A 22,837-nucleotide genomic window follows, 5' to 3' on the forward strand; every position below is an offset into this window, starting at 1 on the left:
ATAACCATGCAGGTTGCAAGTGAAAGGAAGCGTCTGTGTGATTAGGACTATCACAAGGAAAAAAAGAAGACGAAGGGACTTTGTTGGCTGCTAAATCAGTAACAAACGTGTTTTTTCTGTAAGCAATTTTATAGCAGTTAAAGATATTACACATTGTTCATATGTAGTTTTTTACATCTTACACGGAAATGCACATTTCATTCGCGACATTTCGTACCCTACTCTCTTCGTACCCATATAATTTGTGTTACTTAGGTCTAGATATGGCACAAAATGTGCACCCCTGCACAAGAGAGTCCATTTGTATATTCAGGGGTGCACATTTTGGGCCATATATGCTTAGGTCACACTAAATAGTATTCCTTACATATGACGATAAGGCTTAAAAAAAATTGTTTGTTTCCGGTATCCCAACCTACCCTAAATTTTTGGCCCAACCCTAAATGTTTTTATGGCCTTGGAGAATAATTTTTTCAACTTTTTGACAGAAAGTTGCAAAACTGCACTTTTCATGCTTTAAAGTTTAAACATGGTCAGTGATGTTAGAAATCAACTTACTGATGCTCTGAAGGCATAACCCCCCTATTTGTATTCATTTTTTGACACAAAAATAGTTTCCAAAAAGTCTTCCTTAATAAAAAAAAAATTCCCCCCCCAAAAAAATTTTCAGACCTACCTACCCTAATTTTATTTAGCATGTTACCGGAAACAAAGAATTTTTTTTTAAGCCTAAGATTTATTCTGAGTCGGCAAGACAATTACAAGTAACATTAAGCTCTGATGAGCTTTTTTAACCATCTATATAAAAAGTGTAGGTTAACAAAAGTAAGTAGGCTACAAATAAGAAAGGATAATTTACAACATAAAATCTATGAGAAACATGCTAATCCTACCAACTTTGGTTTAAAACTGCTTAAAAAACGAATTATTTACAAGGTGACCAGGAATATGGGGCAAAGGTTCCAAACTTTAAAAATAGCTTGAAAAATCAGAATATCACGCAAATCAGATTCGAAATGACCTAATTAGCATCTTTTTCATAGACTAATTGAATAATCATTAATTGAAGGGCAAATAAGAATTACAGATTTATATAATCATGGTTAAAAGTATTTAAGTTTAAGAATTAAACATATAAACACAATCATATAAGCTTTATCATTAGACTTTTCAACAGAGAGGCAGGGTTGCTAGCATTTATATAAAAGTAATTCACATTCAAGGCAAATACATTTGTATATAACCATAATAAACATAAATTTTTAATTTATCACATATTCATAACTTTATCATGACATCACAGTATATTAGGGGTTCTAATTGACCAATCAGAGAGCAGCATTTTCGAGTACCTGCCAGTTTCCACTTGGGTATAACGAAGTATATTTACAATGAACGTATAGTGACTTTAGAAATAAATATCACACTACTTTAGAAATCAAATTAAGATTTTTCACTGCACATGTCCCAGATGATGCTACAGACAACAAAACTTTGAAGTTTCATTGAAATATTGTTTCAATGTAATACCTTTATTTTAGTTAAAAGTTTGAGATTTTACACAGGGAGTCTATGATAAAGTCCGAGTAAAATATAATTAATACCCAAGTGAAGTAAGTATCATTCCACAATGTTTTGGACATGTTAAAATTATGAATTCTATATAAAACCAAAGAAGTATAAAATACACAGAATGGCAACTGGCTGTAATCTCGCGTGAGCTCGTGTCAGAGCGTGATTCGGCGTTATCTTACTAAAAACAAACATCGGCGAGCATGGAGTTACAATTTGTACCTTTAAAACTACATTTGAATTACATGTTAGCTTCTTAAACAAAATTAGTTTAATGAGAAATGGTCTTACGACACAAAGTACAGGGGTTTTTTTTGCCATCGAAAGAAGCGTGGTCATACGGTGATAATTATTTTACCTATGAATAATTGCTTTCGCATACAAAACGGCGCGTGGAGAAAGCGCCACTTCCGGTAACGAGATCTCGTTTTTTTGTCACGGGAGGTTGGCGAGATTTGCTCTATATGCCTTTCAAGTTGCCAATCTATTTATTTTTATAGCTCTTTGATAAAACTGACATTTTTTAAAGAGCTACCAACAGTCAGGGGTGTAACTGTTTTAAGTTATGTAACATATTTCAGTTATTTTTTAAAGCATTTTATAACCTGTATTAGTTATAAACTATAAGTTAACTCAGGTAAGTTATTCAAAAAAAGTCTTTTTGCTGTTCTCACAAAGAAACCTATACTGTGAAATAAGTAGCAATCTGTGGTTAATCAAATTCTCTTTCAGTCTGATCATGACCTGATAAGCATAATGGGATGCTAAGAGTTTTATAGCTTTAAACCTTTTGGGTAAAACTTTATCAGCCTTACATAATTTTTTTAATGCATAGCAGGAAAGATAAGAGTTTAAGGATTCAGGAAATAATTGCATTACATGATTAGTCACATTCAAAAATGAGGAATTGGCACAGGAGGGCTTTGTAATATTTTATGATAACTGAAACAAGTTATGAAAATATAAGCAATAACTCAAATGGGTTATAAACTGCGATTACTTGAAACAGTTACACCCCTGACTGACCAGACATAGCTAGACCCATTTCAGAGAATAAATCCTTACCTCATTTTAAAGAGTTATGATAAAACTGATATAAAATGAAGAGAAAAGTTGGGGTCATGTCTCTTCTAAGAGAGATTTCTCTTGTCACATTTGCTTACTGTAAAATCACATCAAAATCACGCTGCTATGACCTGGAAGTACTACTCGTACTAAAATTGAGTTTCACCTCACCAAATACAACCACCTCTCCCATTTTTTCTACCAAATGTCAACAATACATCCACAATGACATTTAAACAGAAAACAGCTTTAATTTAGACCTCTGTGGCCATGCCAAGTGAAAAATTAGTGTTCAAAAACCTGTCTGGATGGCTCCCTCGCTGGTTCCTTTACTACAATTAGGCCTTAAGTTAAGGCAAAGGTAACCATTATTTAACGTCCCATATAATCCAACGTACGACACGAGCTACAAAGCTCTTGTGCGACAAACTAGGTATCCAGTGAAAATACACTTACCTGTGCTTATTTTACCTCCTGGTTCAACCCTTTCAGTGCCGGGTGCCAAGCAAGGTAGTCCAACTAATTGTACGCAAGTCACAATATTGTGATAACTTTTGCACAGGTCAATATCTCTCCTCCACGTACAACCCACTTACCATTCAAAACAATGCGGAAAGTTTTCCTTCTATGTGTATATAAACTTTGGAGGCTTCAAATACAATTATTTAAACCCAATTTTTCACATTAAAAATTACATGTCTGGAAAGCTCATTCCAAATACAATCATAATATGTCCTAACTAATGAGAAAAACTCTGTTTTTTAGGCAAAATACTTTTCAACTCCAAGTATGTCAAGTGTGTTTTCCGCTTACAAGGTGAAATTTCTACCTCAGTCATGTAAAGGTGTGTGTGAATCAAATAATTGAGGCGGGAAGCTATATTTCGTGTTTTAAGTGCGGCGGTAGCGCGGCGCCTTATGCGGCTGGGGAAGGGCCTGGTGATTGATCGGTTTATTTTTAAACCCTGTTATACATTCCGCGCATTTCATTGGTTACACATTTATACATTTCAAATTTTGAATATGTATATGGAAGGTGTTAATGGTAGGTTTAACATGCCATTTTTTAACTTTTGTTTATATTTTGGCATTTTTAAATCATTGTTTATGTTTTCCTAGTGAAAAATAACCACAGTAGTGAAAAAAATGTGTATGTAAAACTATAAATCATGAAGTTTAAATTGCGTCGATTTCCAAAACAGTTTTGATCCTAACTACTTGAGACGTAGAGGCAGAAATACAGTAAATGTCAGTCTGTGAAATCGGTCAGCCTTGTAGTCGAAAAATTGAGACTACAAGCAAGGGAGCTACCAGTGCCATTTTTCACGTCTTTGATATGACGCGGCTGGTGATTCAACCCCAGACCTCCCATACCCAAAGCGGACACTCTACCACTAGACTATTGAGGTTATTAAGTATCGGTTAGGTCTCGAACCGCAAACCTGTGGAGGAAACTCCAAAACATATCAACGTTAGCTAATGTCCAACTCATTTTGTCATTTGACCAATCAAATGACAATCGCTGTTCACTGCAAAGAAATGATTTCTTGTTTACCAGGTGTTCCATACACACAATCTCAAATAGACCAAATTATACAAGGGATTACAAGTCAGGAATAACGTTGGGCTATGTCCAAATTTTGCCTCACTTCCAGTGTCACTGAACTGCTATACAGTCTAAAATGGCGTAGGTTAGATATCGAATGCATTGACTCCGGACTCCCTTTGATGTATAAAATTACAAATCATCTGGTTGCAATCCCTATGGAAGATAATCTCATACACCTGACAAAAAAGGGATCCACGGTCATACAGGCCAATACTCTTTTTGTTTTTTTCCCCCTGACTGTAGTCGTATGGAATAGTCTCCCACCTAACTTTCCCTTAAGTAGACCTGGGCGAGAAAACACCAAGGTCCCTAACGGAGATCCAGTGTTTTCCCCCACTGACTTGGAAATGGAGCCCAGGGCTTTTACGTCGTAAAAATTTATGTTTTTATTGGGAATTAATAAAAATGTCATGTTTTTTTTATTAAAATGTCACATTTAAGAAAAGATGATCATAAATGCATAAAGTCAGCATACTGCCTTGTGTTTCAAATGTGTAAGATTTCATAGGTACAGTCTGGCTTGAAAAAGTGAAAATGAAAAAGTAAAATAGTTTTTTCTTAAAACTTCGGGAATTTTAGCTTTGAAACTTGAGGAAAAAACATACTATTTGCCATTAGGATTGGGGCCCAATTTCAGCCCCAGATTGGCCTGAAAAAAAAAACTGGGATCCAACCTCGGATCTCATGATCCATAGGCAGACGCTCTAACCATGTTGTTATTAAGGGTGAACCCAGCTACAGTTGCCACCAAGAAACATTAATACCACAAAGAAATGCAGGTTTTTCCCCCCTTCTTTAATAGGGGCTGTTAACAGGCCCCTTCTCAGAAAATTTCTTTTAAATCATGCAGTTTTCCCCCCAGAATTGACTTTACATCAGGTTTTTTATTCCCCTTTGCCCAAATACCAAGCTATTTTACCCCCAAATCACAGGCCTGGGCCCCTTCCCTACTTGGTAAAAAAAACCCTGATTAATGGTTCAGATAAAACAAAATTATCTGCTTGTGGTGCCTGGTAATTACTGGGTTGGTGAAAAGTGAAGTCGGATATCATAAATGTTACACCGATTATTATCCAGTTATCACCAATTTTCTGCCCACCTCTACTTATCAACCTCAAAAAGTTACTGACAAAGCTCGGGGCTTTTCATCCTTTAGTAACATAATTATGATATTTGGGCACTTCCAAATTTTCTGAGCTACTTGATGTTTTCTATGGTCATTAACAGTTTTGAGCATAGTTGCAATCATGTATCATCTGATAAGTCTCTTTTATCTATTTAAAAGGGTTGATTTACAAATGTATTTCAGTTGATCACATACATGATCTATTGATCTATAGATAATGTATCAATACCTTCGATTTGATTGTTGGCCTTTTATTGAAGGTTACCATGGATACAGCAGATGAGAGTTTTGAAGATGACAGCCTAGGCATTCAGGCATTCCATGTAGAGTCTGATGAGGATGACCTTGACCTTGATGTCCCTCCTACTACTGGGAATGAATACCTCAGACGTGTTAGGTAAATATTATAAATACTTGATCTTATACATTTCATTTTAAGGGACATTTTGGCAAATCTTTCTTAAAAATTGAAGGTTGGTCATATTATGAACATTAGAACATTAATTTTTGTTTCTAAACTATCTTCAAGACAAAAAACATGTCCAAGTTGAGAATCAAACCCGGGCTGCCTCGGCAGTAAAAAGTTTCCTACCTTCTTGACCAGTACCCCAAGGAGAAACTCGTACCAAACAGCCGCTAGATATAAAGTTTTATAATTAAGGCAGTTTACCTCCTGTACCCTGTTACAAACATTTTTCTATTTTGAATGGGAAAATATGTAAAAACAACTACAGTAATACTCATATGTTACTATAACATAATTATAATCTGTCTGTAACTAAGTTTCAAACCCTTCTTAAGAAATTTAACAAAAAATGCTGTCTGTAAGTGTGAATACCTCAAATATTTAAGGATATTCTTGAGTTAAGTGTTGGAACCACAATCTTCTGTATCAGGTGGTTATGGGTACACATGCTATGCATGTGTATGTAGTGCTTGAAGAAGCACTAAAAAACATCTAATTGATCATATTTAATGAATATTTGAAAATATTTGCCTTAAAGGCACAAGTTGCAAGAATGAAGCATATACTATGTTTGGATGATCATGTTTTTTGAGAGTAAAATATAAAAGGTAACATGAATTTCCCATGTGGAATCTGTATTTCAGGATGGAGGCAAGCGGTTGTCCGAAAGTTGTTGTTGCAGAAGACCTTGATGTTCACTCACTTAACAAGAAACAGACAGTCCATGTGAAAATGGTGCTTGAACATACTTTCTTCCTTTAATAATCACGATGTACAGAAATTAACTGTATTTATTCCACTGTCCACATACTTTTTATTGCATGCATAGGTCTGAAAATATATATATTTTTCCTGTAACATGACTAAACAATATAGGAAAGATAAGTTATGTGTCCTTTATTTTTCAGAAATGCCATATTAAAGAAAACACTCTGGATAGCACATTTATTTCCGAATCAATCCAAATCATATTGACACAGAATATATATGTACAGTCAAACTCGCTTTATACGAACTCATCCGGACCTAAGAAATATGTTGTATCAAACGAAATTCGTATTAATGAATGTATGACCAGATAATTTGTCCGAGCAATTTGGGCAGTATCACCGGTATCATCGATGAATAGATTCCAATATTATGATACATGAAAGTAGTGAATAGTTTTAAACTGATTAAGTTAATTCATTCAGATAACATTGAAATTACTCAAGAAAAGTCATACTTAAACAGGTAAAACTGTATTAATTCAAATTTTAATGTGCGGTCGAGGTCAAGAGCGCCAAATTATATCCACTGCCAACATTGAAGCTTGTACTATATAACAAGCATTCTAAGAGGTATAAAAGTTTGTATATTTAGGAAGACACAGCCTACCTGTATCGACACTAGAACGTCAATAATGTGTATACAATTTTTTACACCTCTTTAAATCTTGACCTGTTAATTGATTAAATTATTTTATATTTACATGATATACAAAGGACCGAGTGTTTGTTTGTGAATAGGTGTGAACTACTCCATTGTCCAATTACCAAGCGGCACAAGCTTGACCATATTATTATTTTCAACACATTTTATAACGGCCCCAACGTATAAAGTTAATTCATATCAAAAGATGGAAAAGTATAATATTTAAGCTTATTGGGACTTCCAAAATGTGTTCGTATCTACCGATTATTCGTATCAAGCGAGTTCGCTATTACCGAAATAATTTTACAAAGAAAATAGAAGGACCCTGCAGGGGAATTCGGACTTTGTTCGTTTAATCAGGAAATTTGTATCAAGCGAGTTCGTATTAAGTGGACTCGACTGTATATTCTGTAATTTATTGTTCAGATTTGATTATAGGCCAGTTATTTGAGCATGGAGTTCAGAGTTGTGTGCAAAATTCCACTATTTTTACACCGGCACCTGCATTTTGTAACCAATTGTTATCATATTAACACTGAATGTGTACACTGGTAAGATCTTATGCACATTCAGATATTGGTCAGATTAGATTAGCATCCAGAGTTATTTGCCCTTGATTATTATAAATAAAGACTTCTGGTAGGTGACAGTGTATCTGTCAAAACATTTCAATAATAACTTCATCAAGAAAATGCAAATAACTCCTTGCTCTAAACATGTTGCCATAGGAACCAGTATTACTGTAGAAGTATATATTCACTGTTGGTCAATAACAAAGAGCAATTGTACGTATATTCTGTGTTGCCCAATTAATTATTAGACATATAATATAACTTACTTTTCAGTGGATAGGTGACCATCAGCCAGCTCCAAGAGGCTTTGCTCCCAGTTTACAGTGGCAAAATATGCAGGTTGCAAACTTTGCTGAACAAAGACAAGTATGTTGTTATATGCTGCCTTCAACAGTCTAATGTTTTCTTTTTAGCTCATCTGATTTTTTGAAAAAAAATGATGAGTTATTGTCATCACTTGAGCGGTTGTCGGCGTCGGCGTCGGCGTCGGCGTCTGCGTCGGCGTTGCCTGGTTAAGTTTTATGTTTAGGTCAGCTTTTCTCCTAAACTATCAAAGCTTTTGCTTTGAAAGTTGGAATACTTGTTCACCATCATAAGCTGACCCTGTATAGCAAGAAACATAACTCCATCTTGCTTTTTGCAAGATTTATGGCCCCTTTTGTACTTAGAAAATATCAGATTTCTTGGTTAAGTTTTATGTTTAGGTCAACTTTTCTCCCAAACTGTCAAAGCTATTGCTTTGAAACTTGGAATACTTGTTCACCATCATAAGCTGACCCTGTACAGCAAGAAACATAACTCCATCTTGCTTTTTGCAAGATTTATTGCCCCTTTTGGACTTAGAAAATCAGTTTTCTTGGTTAAGTTTTATGTTTAGGTCAGCTTTTATCCTAAACTATCAAAGCTATTGCTTTAAAACTTGCAACACTTGTTCACCATCATAAGTTCACCCTGTACAGCAAGAAACATAACTCCATCCTGCTTTTTGCAAGATTTATGGCCCCTTTTGGACTTAGAAAATATCAGATTTCTTGGTTAAGTTTTATGTTTAGGTCAACTTTTTCTCTTAAACTATCAAAGCTATTGCTTTGAAACTTGCAACACTTGTTCACCATCATAAGCTGACCCTGTACAGCAAGCAGCGTAACTCCATCCTGATTTTTGCAATAATTATTGCCCCTTTTGGACTTAGAAAATCATTTTCTTGGTTGAGTATTATGTTTAAGTCAACTTTTCTCATAAACTATCAAAGCTATTGCTTTAAAACTTGCAACAGTTTTTCACCATCATAAGTGGACACTGTACATCAAGAAACATAACTCTATCCTGCTTTTTGCAAGAATGATGGCCGTTTTTAGACTTAGAAAATCATGGGTAGGACAATATTTCTATTACACAAAAAAAATCAGATGAGCGTCAGCACCCGCAAGGCGGTGCTCTTGTTTTAATTTGAAATAATGCAGTGTGTTTGTCTACATGTATATTTCATTGGGCGTATTTGTCATTATCTTTGGAATAACAACGTATTTTTGGTACAGAATCCAGGAATACAGGTAATGTTAATTGGTCATCAATACACATCTGAAATAATAAGCAAATCAAAGAAACAAACAAAACAGATTTAACCAAACAAATTTTTTTTAAAAAGTTGGTTTTTGCTTCGTTTTTGTTTGTTTGGTACTTAGCTTCTGCTGTGTTATACTGCATGAATTTTTTTATCCTGTGCATGGTATCCAAAGCATTAGAAGAAGACCACATTTGACATTACATGTGTTTATGAGAACATTAAGATAATTGATTTAAGTTATAAATTTATAAATCTTAAATCATTTAATAGGTTCCACCCACTTAGTTTTATATGGAGAGCTCAGATCTATGGATTGTGGGGATCATGAGTTCAGTCCCCAGGCTAGGCATATATTCGCTGTGATGATTTATAAAAAGATATTGTGCCTGCATTCATTCATCCTCCACCTCTTATTAATGTGGGGAAGTTGACAGTTACTTGCAGGGAACAGGTTAGTTCTGGTGCTGAATCCAGGAATACTGTCCACTGTTACAAAACTGAAAAACTGTTGAAAAATGGCACTAAACCCAAAACAAACAAACAGATAAATTTTTTTTAAAGTCATTTAATAGTGCTTCACAATGTCATAACAGACATGACACATCTCAGTGACATCTTGAATTTAATAGTTCAAAAACAGTATCAAATGGCTGCCAGTTTCTCAAAGCTTAGAAACCTGGTACACTGTATGTTTTAGACATGGCAGTGGCTGGGAGACCAGTAACCAAATCTCTAGACCAGGTGTCTAGAGGTCTGATTAATAAGTAATTGATATACTGTTGCTATATTACTGGTGTATTTGGCAGTTGCAGGGAAAAGCTATAATTTGTTGCCATAAAGTTAGGTTTCCAAAAGCCATAATTAATTTTTTTTATAAATATTTTTTGCTCAACTATTGAAAAATAGTGAGAGCTATTCTACTCACAATGGGGTCGACGCTACAGCTTGGGTAAAGTTTTGTGCAGGTTCATATCTCAGTAATCAATGCATATATTGGACTGAAACTTCACAAAGGCTTCCTAGTCATCAAACATACTGATATAACAAAGTAAGATAACTCTTGGTTGAATTTAATACAAATTAAAATTCTAAGTAACAACTGAACTTCAAACAAGATAGTACCCTTCTCATCAAACATACTAACATACCAAAGAACTTAAAAAGAAATTAATTCAGATTATGGCCCTTATTTGACAAGAATTTTTTTATTAATGTTTTGCATAATATGTTATCAGTCCCATGCATTGATAATGAAACTTTAATTTGTACTAAATTAATATAATTGTAATCAGACAATTTAGTAACATTAATCTTGCCAAGTTAATTATGGTCCTTGTTCCATTTAGAAGTTGTCTAATGGACAGGACTTGTTAAAAATATCTCTCACTTGGGTTGTAGACATATTTTGAATATGAAACTACTATGATTTTAGTTAGTCACTGCTTAGAAAGTACAGAATACAAAAGGAAGCCATATAATTATATTATTTATGTACTGCGTCAATATTGAGAAGAACGTTACCATGATTTCCACATAGAAATTGCTAATTACTGTTTATAGTTTATTTAATTCATTTATTTTGGTAGGTAAGGGTTATAAAAAATTATAACATTAATACTTTTGTTCCTGTCACTTGATGTTTAATTATGACAGCAAAACAATTAAAAGCTAATTTTAAAAAATTAGAAATGTGTTTGATTTTTGAAGTCATCTTTAGCTTGGCTTTGATAGCAAATTATAATATTCCCTTTATATTCCCAAATATACCGTTAATATTACCGGACCTCTAGTCAGACCATATATTGGTTGTCTAGAAATACTGTAACTGGTCAAGATATCCTGTCACTGGAGTCACTTCCTTTAGATACATTGTTTAATGTACAATTGTAAGACAGTTTCATTTTGTCTTCATTATTAATGATGTGTTTGTGTTAAAACATTTTGTAAAACCATCAAGTTATGATTTTTCATGCATCTTAGCTATTGGAAATACAAAATATAATAGGGGAGAAAATTTTTTGATAAAATTATCACAATTCCATAATTTTCAAAAGCCTGATGAACTAATTGTATATCTTTGTATTTCAGAAGCTTGTTGAACTAATCAAACATTCAGGGCCTTATTCCTTTGACTATTGAGAACAGTGTTCTAAAAGTTCTAGGGTAGTCTTCTAATAAGTGGTAAAGTAATAAAATAATACACTGTTCTACTCTTGTACCCAGCACTATTGAGATAATCCATAGCAGATAGGAACCTAAACCTTCTGCCGGAATTCTATTGTCATAAATATTTATTTAAAGTGACTTTTCTGTCTGCACCAGGTTTTTATTTAGAACAGTTGGAGCACATTCTAAACATTCCAGAACACTACTCTTTTCCACTCCATTGACTGAGAGTATCTGCAGAATCTTCAGAGAAACCCCTTGTATTTCAGATGCTTGATGAACTAATCTTACATCCTTGTTTTACAGAGGCTTGTGAGGTACAAAGCTAAGAGAAAAACACTGAAAGTAGAAAAATTGCCTACGGTGGTATGTTTTACAATTATATTGTTTGTTGTCAGAAATTTGTCTGTTAATGACAGTGGTTATTGTCAAATCATTTGCCGTTCAGCTGTTGTGGGTTTGAACCCAGCTCAGGATGTAGAATTATTTCAAGTGAGGAAACTCTTCCTTCACAACTGCATTGTAAGAGTCATCATGTTACACTAGCCAGTGTTTTTTCCCCACAGATTTAGGAAAGAGGCCGGGGCCTTTAAAATTGGAGAAATGAGTCTATAAACACCCATCAAAAACTAGGTCAGTAGGTCTAAAACTAGAAAAAACCTTGTGACCTCTCTAGAGGCCATATATTTCACAAGATCTTCATGAAAATTGGTCAGAACGTTCACCTTGATGATATCTAGGTCAAGTTTGAAACTGGGTCACGTGCCATCAAAAACTAGGTCAGTAGGTCAAATAATAGAAAAACCTTGTGACCTCTCTAAAGGCCATATTTTTTCATGAGATCTGTATGAAAGTTGGTCTGAATGTTCATCTTGATGATATCTAGGTCAAGTTCGAAAGTGGGTCACGTGCGGTCAAAAACTAGGTCAGTAGGTCTAAAAATAGAAAAACCTTATGACCTCTCTAGAGGCCATATATTTCCTGAGATCTTCATGAAAATTGGTCAGAATGTTCATCTTGATGACATCTAGGTCAAGTTCGAAAGTGGGTCACGTGCCATCAAAAACTAGGTCAGTAGGTCAAATAATAGAAAAACCTTGTGACCTCTCTAGAGGCCATATTTTTCATGGGATCTGTATGAAAGTTGGTCTGAATGTTCATCTTGGTGATATCTAGGTCAAGTTCGAAAGTGGGTCACGTGCCATCAAAAACTAGGTCAGTAGGTCAAATAATAGAAAAACCTTGTGACCTCTCTAAAGGCCATATTTTTCATGGGATCTGTATGAAAGTTGGTCTGAATGTTCATCTTGATGATATCTAGGTCAAGTTCGAAACAGGGTCATGTGCTGTGAAAAACTAGGTCAGTAGGTCTAAAAATAGAAAAACCTTGTGGCCTCTCTAGAGGCCATATTTTTCATGGGATCTGTATGAAAGTTGGTCTGAATGTTCATCTTGGTGATATCTAGGTCAAGTTCGAAAGTGGGTCACGTGCCGTCAAAAACTAAGTCATTAGGTCAAATAATAGAAAAACATTGTGACCTCTCTAAAGGCCATATTTTTCATGGGATCTGTATGAAAGTTGGTCTGAATGTTCATCTTGATGATATCTAGGTCAAGTTCGAAACAGGGTCATGTGCGGTGAAAAACTAGGTCAGTAGGTCTAAAAGTAGAAAAACCTTGTGGCCTCTCTAGAGGCCATACTTGTGAATGGATCTCCATAAAAATTGGTCAGAATGTGCATCTTGATGATATCTAGGACTAGATTCGAAAGTGGGTCGGTGCCATCAAAAAGTAGGTCAGTAGGTCAAATAATGAAAAAACGTGACCTCTCTAAAAGGCCATATTTTTCATGGGATCTGTATGAAAGTTGGTCTGAATGTTTATCTTGATGATATATAGGTCAAGTTTGAAACTGGGTCAACTGCGATCAAAAACTAGGTCAGTAGGTCTTGAAATAGAAAAACCTTGTGACCTCTCTAGAGGCCATACCCTTGAATGGATCTTCATGAAAATTGGTCAGAATGTTCACCTTGATGATATCTAGGTCAAGTTTGAAACTGGGTCACGTTCCTTAAAAAACTAGGTCAGTAGGTCAAATAAAAAAAAACCTTGTGACCTCTCTAGAGGCCATACTTTTCATGGGATCTGTATGAAAATTGGTCTGAATGTTCATCTTGATGATATCTAGATCAAGTTTGAAACTGGGTCAACTGCGATCAAAAACTAGGTCAGTAGGTCTAAAATTAGAAAAATCTTTTGACCTCTCTAGAGGCCATATTTTTCAATGCATTTTCATGAAAATTGACCTGAATGTTCACCTTGATGATATCTAGGTCAGTTTCGAAACTGGGTCCAAGCGGTCAAAAACTAGGCCAGTAGGTATAAAAATAGAAAAACCTTGTGACCTCTCTAGAGGCCATATTTTTCATGAGATCTTCATGAAAATTAGTGAGAATGTTCACCTTGATGATATCTAGGTAAAGATCAAAACAGGGTCACGTACCTTCGAAAACTAGGTCAATAGGTCAAATAATAGAAAAACCTTGTGACCTCTCTAGAGACAATATTTTTCAATGGATCTTCATGAAAATTGGCCAGAATTTTTATCTTGATAATATCTAGGTCAAGTTCAGAACTCGATCACATGAGCTCAAAAACTAGGTCACTATGTCAAATAATAGAAAAAATGACGTCATACTCAAAACTGGGTCATGTGGGAAGAGGTGAGCGATTCAGGACCATCATGGTCCTCTTGTTATCATTATGTATTGAGGTTTACTAGTTGCTTTCCTCTTGTTTCAAAAATATTTTTTCTTGATAAGCCAAAATGAATGATTTATGCTTATGTACATATAACAAAACCATTTCAGCCACATGCAAATGATGTTGAGGCATGGTGTAGATTATGTTTTGGTCGCCTCAGACCTCCAGCCAGGCTCGGACAGGACCCTTCTGTTACTAAATCAGAATTGATGGATCCTTCTGTTGTAAAGCCAGAATTGATGGATCCGTCTGATGTAAAGTCAGAAATGAATACCACAGACAATGAATTACATATTAAAATGGAGTCTGACAGGGAGATAAATGATACTGAAAAATCAGGAAGTACATCGGCAGTATTTCCTTCCCATGAGGGTATTTTACCTTTAGGTAAGCTTTGAAATATGTCTTAATTGATCTAAATGGATTAATTTTATATACGAAAAGGTACATGTATATCATATCACCTCTTTCATGCAAGAAACAGATATTTTCACCATTTTCTCCATTTAAGAATGAAGGTACATGTATGAAATTACTGTATTCTTGCCCATTTAGTGGGGAAGGTATTAAACAAGCTAATATACATGCAAGGGATAGACGCTACTGTTTACCCTTGGGAAATAAGTGAGTGCTTGAGTGACATCAGCGCACTGTAGTTACTGTATTACCCATATTTTGATATCTATACTATGATCCGATTGTCAGTTTCATCCCACATGGAACCTCACAAATACCTTGATTTCTTCTTACTCTTTTTGTTTTGGTTAACAATGCATACAACATCAACATTTTTACCTTTATGATACGCAACTGAATATTTAGAAGGGCGTATTTTGGGACAGTCTGGCACTCTTGTTTTCGGAGTATTCTAGAATTCTGGCTCTTTACTGGATGTTGATTTGTAAGACAGTACTTTGTTACATTTTGTATACTACAGTTTTCATGGAGTTGAAATTGAACTTTATACATCATCAATTCAAGTAAACATGGCCATTTTGTCTGCTGTTATGTCAAATTTTTAGCTCGACTATTCAAAGAATAGTCCAGGTATTGTACTCACCCTAGCATTGGCGTCGGTGTCACACCTTGGTTAAAGTTTTGCATGCAAGTACATATGGCTATCATTTAAAGGCATATAGCTTTTAAACTTATTTTCTCTTTTTCTTGGTTGATTACCAACCTCACTGGGTCAAGTCCCATAACTCTGACATGTATTTTTGGCAAATTATGCCCCCTTTTGGACATAGAAAATTCTGGTTAAAGTTTTACATGCAAGTTTCTATATCCAAAACTAATGCAGATATTGAATTGAAACATCACCTGTGTCTTCGGGGTTATGAAACTAAGTAATAGCATCAAGTTCCATAACTCTGACATGCAATTGGCCAAATTATAGGGCATAATTTGGCCACTTGCAACATTTTCTTTTTCTTGGTCAATGCTTTTGGACATAGAAAATCCTGGTTAAAGTTTCGCGTGCAAGTATGCTACATGTATCATTTAAAAGCATATAGCTTTGAAACTTATTTTTTCTTTTTCTTGGTCAATTATCAACCTCACTGGGTCAAGTCCCATAACTCTGACATGTATTTTAGGCAAATTATGCCCGCTTTTGGACTTAGAAAGTTCTGGTTAGTTTTGCATGCAAGTTACAATCACCAAAACTAATGCAGATATTGAAATGAAACTTCACATGTGTCTTCGGGATTATCAAACTAGTTGATAGCCACAAGAGCAATAACTCTGATGTGAATTTTGGCCAAACTATGCCCCCTTTTGGACTTAGAAAATCCTGGTTAAAGTTTTGCGTGCAAGTGCATATAATTACTTAAGGGCACACAGATTTGAAACTTATTTTTTCTTTTTCTAGATCAATTACCAATGTCACTGTGTCAAGTCCCATAACTTTGACATGTATTTTAGGCAAATTATGCCCCCTTTTGGACTTAGAAAATTCCGGTTAAAGTTTTGCTTGCAAAGTTACCATCTTCCAAACAAATGCAGATATTAAATTGAAACTTCACATGTGTCTTCGGGTTTATAAAACTAGTTGATTGCATCAAGTCCTATAACTCTGACATGTCTTTTGGACAAGCTTCTAGTTAAAGTTTTGGTTGAAAATGTATTGATATTTCAACATTAGATTAATATTCCTGCTTCTGTGATTGAATAGTCGAATGATTCAAATAGTCGAACACTGGCTTACGGACAGCTCTTGTTTAAATAACCCAAGCACAAAGTGCTTTTTGTAAGCAATTGTAACAGCCATGTGCCTTCGATTGTCTTTAGGTTGTTTTGGGTAAAACACTCTAAGGTGACTCGGTCATGTGCTAAAATGCTGTTTACACTATGGATAAAACATCTTCATAACACTTTTGCCTAATATTTGTCTCAAGTCTAGATACCAAGTTTGAAATGGTATTATTAGCTCAACGTTTTGAAGAAAAAGTAGAGCTATTGCACTCGCCCTGGCGTCGCCGTTGGTTAAAGGTTTTGATAAAGTCAAATATCTCTGTTACTATCAAAGCTATTGACTTGAAACTTAAAATACTTATTTACTATCAAAGTCTTCACCAGGAGAAACAATCCCCATAACTCTGATTTGAATTTTGACAGAATTATACCCCTTTTTAACTTAGAATTTTTGGTTAAAGTTTTGGATAAATTCAAATATCTCTGTTACTATCAAAGCTATTGACTTGAAACTTTAAATACCTATTTACCATCAAAGTCTACACCAAGGGAAACAATCTCCATAACTCAAATTTGAATTTTGACAGAATTATGCCCCTTTTTAACTTAGAATTTTTTGTTAAAATTTTTGATAAAGTCAAATATCTCTGTTACTATTAAAGCTTTTGACTTGAAACTTAAAATAGTTATTTACTATCAAAGTCTACTCCAGCAGACACAAATCCCATAACTCTGATTTGAATTTTGAAGTTATGTCCCTTTTTAACTTGGAATTTTTTTTACTGGCAAATCCCTAATTCAGAGTCATTAGCACTGAGAAAAGTCGAGCGCACTGTCTTATGGACAGCTCTTATTTTACTAATAGTCTCTACATCAAATTATAGAAAAACCTTGTTAACACGATAGAGGCCAAACTTTTTACCTGATATTTATAAAACCTGGTCAGAATAATTATTTTAGTGAATCTAGGTCAAAGAAACTTTTTAATCTCTTACTAATAGGTAAAAAAGTAGATCACAGAAAAACTTGACGACACTGTAGATCTAGTTTGATGATTTTTTATTGTCGAGCCAGCTTGTGGGATGGAAGACATAGTTGTCCAAATGGCTGTTTGGTGTATGTCACATTGTGTGTGCGTCCGTGCAGGTGTGTGTGCATCCCTTTGTACGTGCGTGCATCCCTTCCTACAGATTTGTTTGTCTGGACCATTACTTTGACATACATGTACATGGAGCATTCTTGTTTATATTTGGGATGAATGTTAACCTCATTGAGTCCGAGTGTCATGCACAAACCGCAGGTTTCTATCTCTAAGGGCAAGGTCACAGTTGGAGGTCAAAGGTCATGTCAGATCTTGTCCGGCCCATAACTTTAACATGCACTGAGGAATCTTGTTTATATATTTGGCATGAATGTTAACCTTAGTGAGGTGGAGTATCATGCGCAAACCCTAGGGTCCTATATCAAAGGTCAAGGTCACAGTTGGAGGTCAAAGGTCATGTCAGACCTTGTCTGGTCCATAACTTTGACATGCATTGAGGAATCTTGTTTATATTTGACATGCATGTTTAACTCAATGAGACAGACTCTATCTCAAAGGTCAAGGTCACAGTTGTGGGTTAAAGGGCAGGCTTGACATGTTGCCTGTGGGCATCTAATTATGCCTCCCCCCACCTTACTGGGGGAAACATATTGTTTTTGCCCGGTCTGTTCATTAGCCTGTCCGTTTGTCCGTCACACTTCATTTCCGATCAATAACTGGAGACCCATTTGACCTAGAACCTTCAAACTTAATAGGGTGGCAATGCTTATGGAGTAGACGACCCCTTTTGTTTTTGGGATCACTCCATCAAAAGTCAGGGTCACGGGCCTGAACATTGAAAACAATTTCCAACCAATCTCTTGAGAACCACTTGTCTCAGAATGTTGAAACTTCATAGGATAATTAGACATGCAGAGTGGATGACCCCTTATGATTTTGGGGTCAATCTGATATAGGTCAAGGTCACAGGAGCCTGAACATGGAAAATCATTTCTGATCAATAACTTGAGAACCAGTTCACCCAGAATGTTAAAACTTGATAGAATGATTGGACATGCAGAGTAGATGACCCATATTGATTTTGGGTCACTCGATTAGAGGTTAAGGTCAGAGGGGCTAGAACATTGAAAACCGCTTTCAATCCATAACTTGAGAACCACTAGGCCCATAATGTTGAAACTTCATGGGATAATTAGACATGCCGAGTAGATGATCCCTATGCAATCAACCATCAGTGTCTGACTCTGTTTGTCTTTCGCTCCTGTCCCCTATTGACTTCTTGCCTATCATGACTATGCATTGCGGGAGACATGCACTTTCTACAAAAACATCTTCTAGTTCTGATATTGTGTTACAATAATGATAAGGAAGTATTTCATACAGTAACAATTATATGATACTTGCTTTGTGTTTTGAAATGTGTGGGTAGAAACTTCCATTTCTGGCTTGACTATTCAAAGAAAAGTGAGCGCTATTCACTCACCAGGGCATCAGTGTTGTGGTCAGCATCACAATTTGTTCAAAGTTTTGCATGCAAGTCCATATCTTAGAAACTTACTACAAGCCTACCTAGTCATCGAACCTATTAAAATTAAAAGTTAGATAACTCCTTGTTTAATTTAGTTGAAATCATGGGTTCTTTTTTATTTAGAAAATTTGGTTTCTTGTTCAGTGTGCAACTTACTGTCAAGCTATTTCTCAGTAACAACTATATGTATTAGACTGAAAATTCAATCTCTCCAGTCATTAAAACTACTGAAATAATCCAGTTAGATAACTCATCGATGAATTTATTTCAAATTATGGCCCATATTTGACTTTCAGAAACAGTTTTGTGGGCTTACTAACTATTGGGCGTTATCTCAGAAGCATAACATAACTGTCTTGATAGCCTAGTGGTAGAGTGCTAACTTCAAGTGCAGGAGGTCGTGGTTTCTCTACCTGGTCGCATCATACCAAAGATGTGAAAAATGGTACAAAAAGCTTCTTTGCTTAGTGCTCAACAATAAGTGGGCAGTTCTAGGACTGGTCAGCCCAGTGTCAGTATAATGTGACTGAGCGGGTGTCATGCCCAGTGTCAGTGGCTTGCTATCCCAGAGAGGCAGCACCGTGAAGATGGGCATTGACTGAAATATTGTTGAAAAAGACGCTAAACACAAGCATGCACACAGACACACACACACACTCACACCACACTTCTCTCAGTAACAGTTATATATATTGGACTGAAACTTTTCGCAATGCTTTTAATCATCAGACCTACTGGAGTAAGTAAAGCAGAAAACTATTTGTTGGATTAGTGTAAATTATAAGCTGTATCTCATTAACAGCTACTTATATTTGACTGAAACTTCACACAAGATATCCCCCTAGTCAAACATACTTGCATACCAAAGTCAGAGAACTCTTGTTTGACATTAATTCAAATTATAACCTTTGTTTGGCTTAGAAAATTCGGCTGAACTTTTGCTTGCAAGTTGGTATCGTTGCCAAGATGAAATTTGGAGAACTATGTTACATCTTAGTCATGCCAAGTTGTTCCTTAGCAAAGTTGTTTTGTAGTTGAGCATGCTGACTTATGGACAGCTCTTGTATTAATATTTGATATAACAATATTTTTAAATTGAAGTCCTACATCAAACAGAACCTCTCCCAAAGATAATAAAACCACTGTTTCTCCTCAAATTAATCTGACTGTCATTCTGTTTTTATTGATATATTTTGAAGGGTTGGTCAAATTTGACATTTACAGGCACATACTACACCTGTGCGCAGGAATTTATTAGACAAAAACAGCTTGCCAACCATTATGTGAAACATTCTTTTGAACTTTTACCAGCCACAAATTCCCATTAGTTCCATTAATTTATTTGTATAAAGGCCATTTGATATAATAAAAATCTTTGCTTAATTCTTTTTAATATTAATTTTAATATACGTTAAGTTTATAATATGATTGCAGTTATAGCGGGGAGAATACAGTGTAAATGTCAACAAAAAAGAAAACATACCGGTATACGTACATGCCATTATAAAACATGTAATAATAAGAATATATGGTATTTCTTAGAATCACATCCTTATTATGCCCTTCCCCCTTTGAAGAAGGAGGGGTATATTCTTTTGCAGATGTCGTCGGCCGATCACTCCGTAGACCAGTCGGTTTCCGGATGATAACTCAAAAACGCTTGGTCCTAGGATTATGAAAGTTAATAGGGAGGTTGGTCCTGACCAGCAAATGACCTCTATTGATTTTGAGGTCAGTAGGTCTAAGGTCAAGGTCACATTGGCCTGGAACAGTTAAACGGTTTCCAGATGATAACTCAAGAACGCTTGGGCCTAGGATCATGAAAGTTAATAGGGAGGTTGTTCATGACCAGCAGATACCCCTATTGATTTTGAGGTCAGTAGGTCAAAGGTTAAGGTCACATTTACCCGGAACAGCTACACAGTTTCTGGATGGTAACTTGAGAACCCTTGGGCCTAGGATCATGATAGGGAGGTTGGTCATGACGAGCAGATGACCCCTATAAATTTTGAGGTCAGAAGGTCAAAGGTCAAGGTCATAGCAAACAAAAACAGTTAAACTGTTTCTGGTCGATAACTTGTAAACGCTTTGGCTTAGGTTCTCGAAACTTGATAGGGAGGTTGGTCATGACCAGCAGATGACCCCTATTGATTTTGAGGTCAGTAGGTCAATGATCAAGGTCACAGTTGCCCGGAACAGTTAAACCTTTTCTGGCCGATAACTTGAGAACTCTTTGACCTAGGATCATGAAACTTAATATGGAGGTTGATCATGACTGGCAGATGACCACTATTAATTTTGAGTTCAGTAAGTCAAAGGTCAAGGTCACATTGATGCAGAACTGTAGAACTTATTTTTGCCGAATAACTAGAGAATGCTTTGGTTTAAAACCACATTTGATACAGAAGTCACCTATGACTAGTAAATAACCCATAATTATTTATTTGAGGTCAGTATGTCAAACCTCCCGTGCACAGTGACCAAATAATTTCTGTTCCTTGTGCAGTTACTGAATGCATCAAGGGGGGCATTTCATGTTTGATGAGCTCTTGTTAAACATATCATTGAAACACACTTTGAATTAAATATGTTAGATTTGGTACAAATCACAGTACAAATATGTTACTCTTGCTGATGTTGATTTTAAATAAGAAATTTTAAGATTTGATAATCTGTTGTATTCATATCTTATCATTATTGTGCCAACCTTTGAAGATGTATATTGTTTGGATTGGTCGACTATTTGGTTTTCAGTGTGTAACTAGGGAACCCTTGCTCACAATGACCAAACTTCACAGGATAATTGCCTTTGGTTAGCAAGTGACCTATACTGTTATGTAGGGGTCAATAGGTCAGTGGTCAAGGTCACAGTGGCATTGATACTGGAAATAGTTTCTGCTGTATAATTAAAGAATGCTTTGGCCTACAGCTGTCAAACTTCGTAAGACTTTGGGCATTAGATAACCCTTGTTATTTTGGGAGTCAGAAGGTCAAAGGTCAAGGTCACAATGACTTGGAGTCTGAATGATTTCTGCTCAACAAACAAAGAATGCCTTGACCTACATTTGTCAATCTGCCTTTGGTCAGCAAATGACCACTATGTTCGGGTGCCAGTAGGTCAAAGGTAAAGATCACAGTGGCCTTGATGCTGAAATTTGTATACACACAGTGACAAAAGACAGTTTTGACCTACTGTCATCAAAATTCATTAGGTGATTGCCTGTGGCTAGAGGATGACACCGGATGTTTTGGGGATCATTCAGTCAAAGATCAAGGTCACAATGACTTTGAGGCTGAAAACAGTTTTCTCTCAATAACTAAACAAGGCTTTTGTCTACATGTAGGGTTATTGACTGTGTTCACTAGATGAACCCTATTGTGTTTGGGTTAGTATGTTAAAGGTCAAAGTGACAGTGACCTTGAGATTGGAAACAGTTTCTGCTTAACCCTTATCATGCTGGACACGATTGATTCTGCCTTTGCGACCAGTGCAGTTCATGATCAGCTTGCACATCTGTGCAGTCTGATCAAGATCTGCACTATACGCCATTCAGTTAGTATCTTTTAGGTAAGCACCCCTTGTAACAGTTTAATGGCACTGGCCAAATTTAAAGATAGACAAGTCCATTTTAGAAATGTAGCATGTAAGGGTTAATAACTGAATAACACTTTAGCCTACAGTCAGAAAACATCATAGATGATTTCCTATACTCAGTAGATGACTTCCATGTTAGTGAAAATGAAAAACGTTGGCAT

General features: G+C 35.7%; 1 protein-coding gene across 1 annotated transcript in view; it reads left to right on the forward strand.

The window, feature by feature from the left end:
• LOC123532327 (gem-associated protein 2-like) overlaps positions 1 to 22,837 on the forward strand; it is a 32,180-nt gene continuing 9,343 nt past the window's right edge. Inside the window, exons 1-6 of the mRNA XM_045313737.2 lie at positions 1 to 118; positions 5,632 to 5,768; positions 6,482 to 6,572; positions 8,096 to 8,188; positions 11,862 to 11,921; positions 14,426 to 14,705. Coding sequence (XP_045169672.2) covers positions 5,638 to 5,768; positions 6,482 to 6,572; positions 8,096 to 8,188; positions 11,862 to 11,921; positions 14,426 to 14,705 — 655 coding nt within the window. The 5' untranslated portion in view covers positions 1 to 118; positions 5,632 to 5,637. The remainder of the gene's footprint in view (positions 119 to 5,631; positions 5,769 to 6,481; positions 6,573 to 8,095; positions 8,189 to 11,861; positions 11,922 to 14,425; positions 14,706 to 22,837) is intronic.

The sequence above is a fragment of the Mercenaria mercenaria genome, chromosome 11 (genome assembly GCF_021730395.1).
Source record: "Mercenaria mercenaria strain notata chromosome 11, MADL_Memer_1, whole genome shotgun sequence".
Lineage (NCBI taxonomy): Eukaryota > Metazoa > Mollusca > Bivalvia > Venerida > Veneridae > Mercenaria > Mercenaria mercenaria.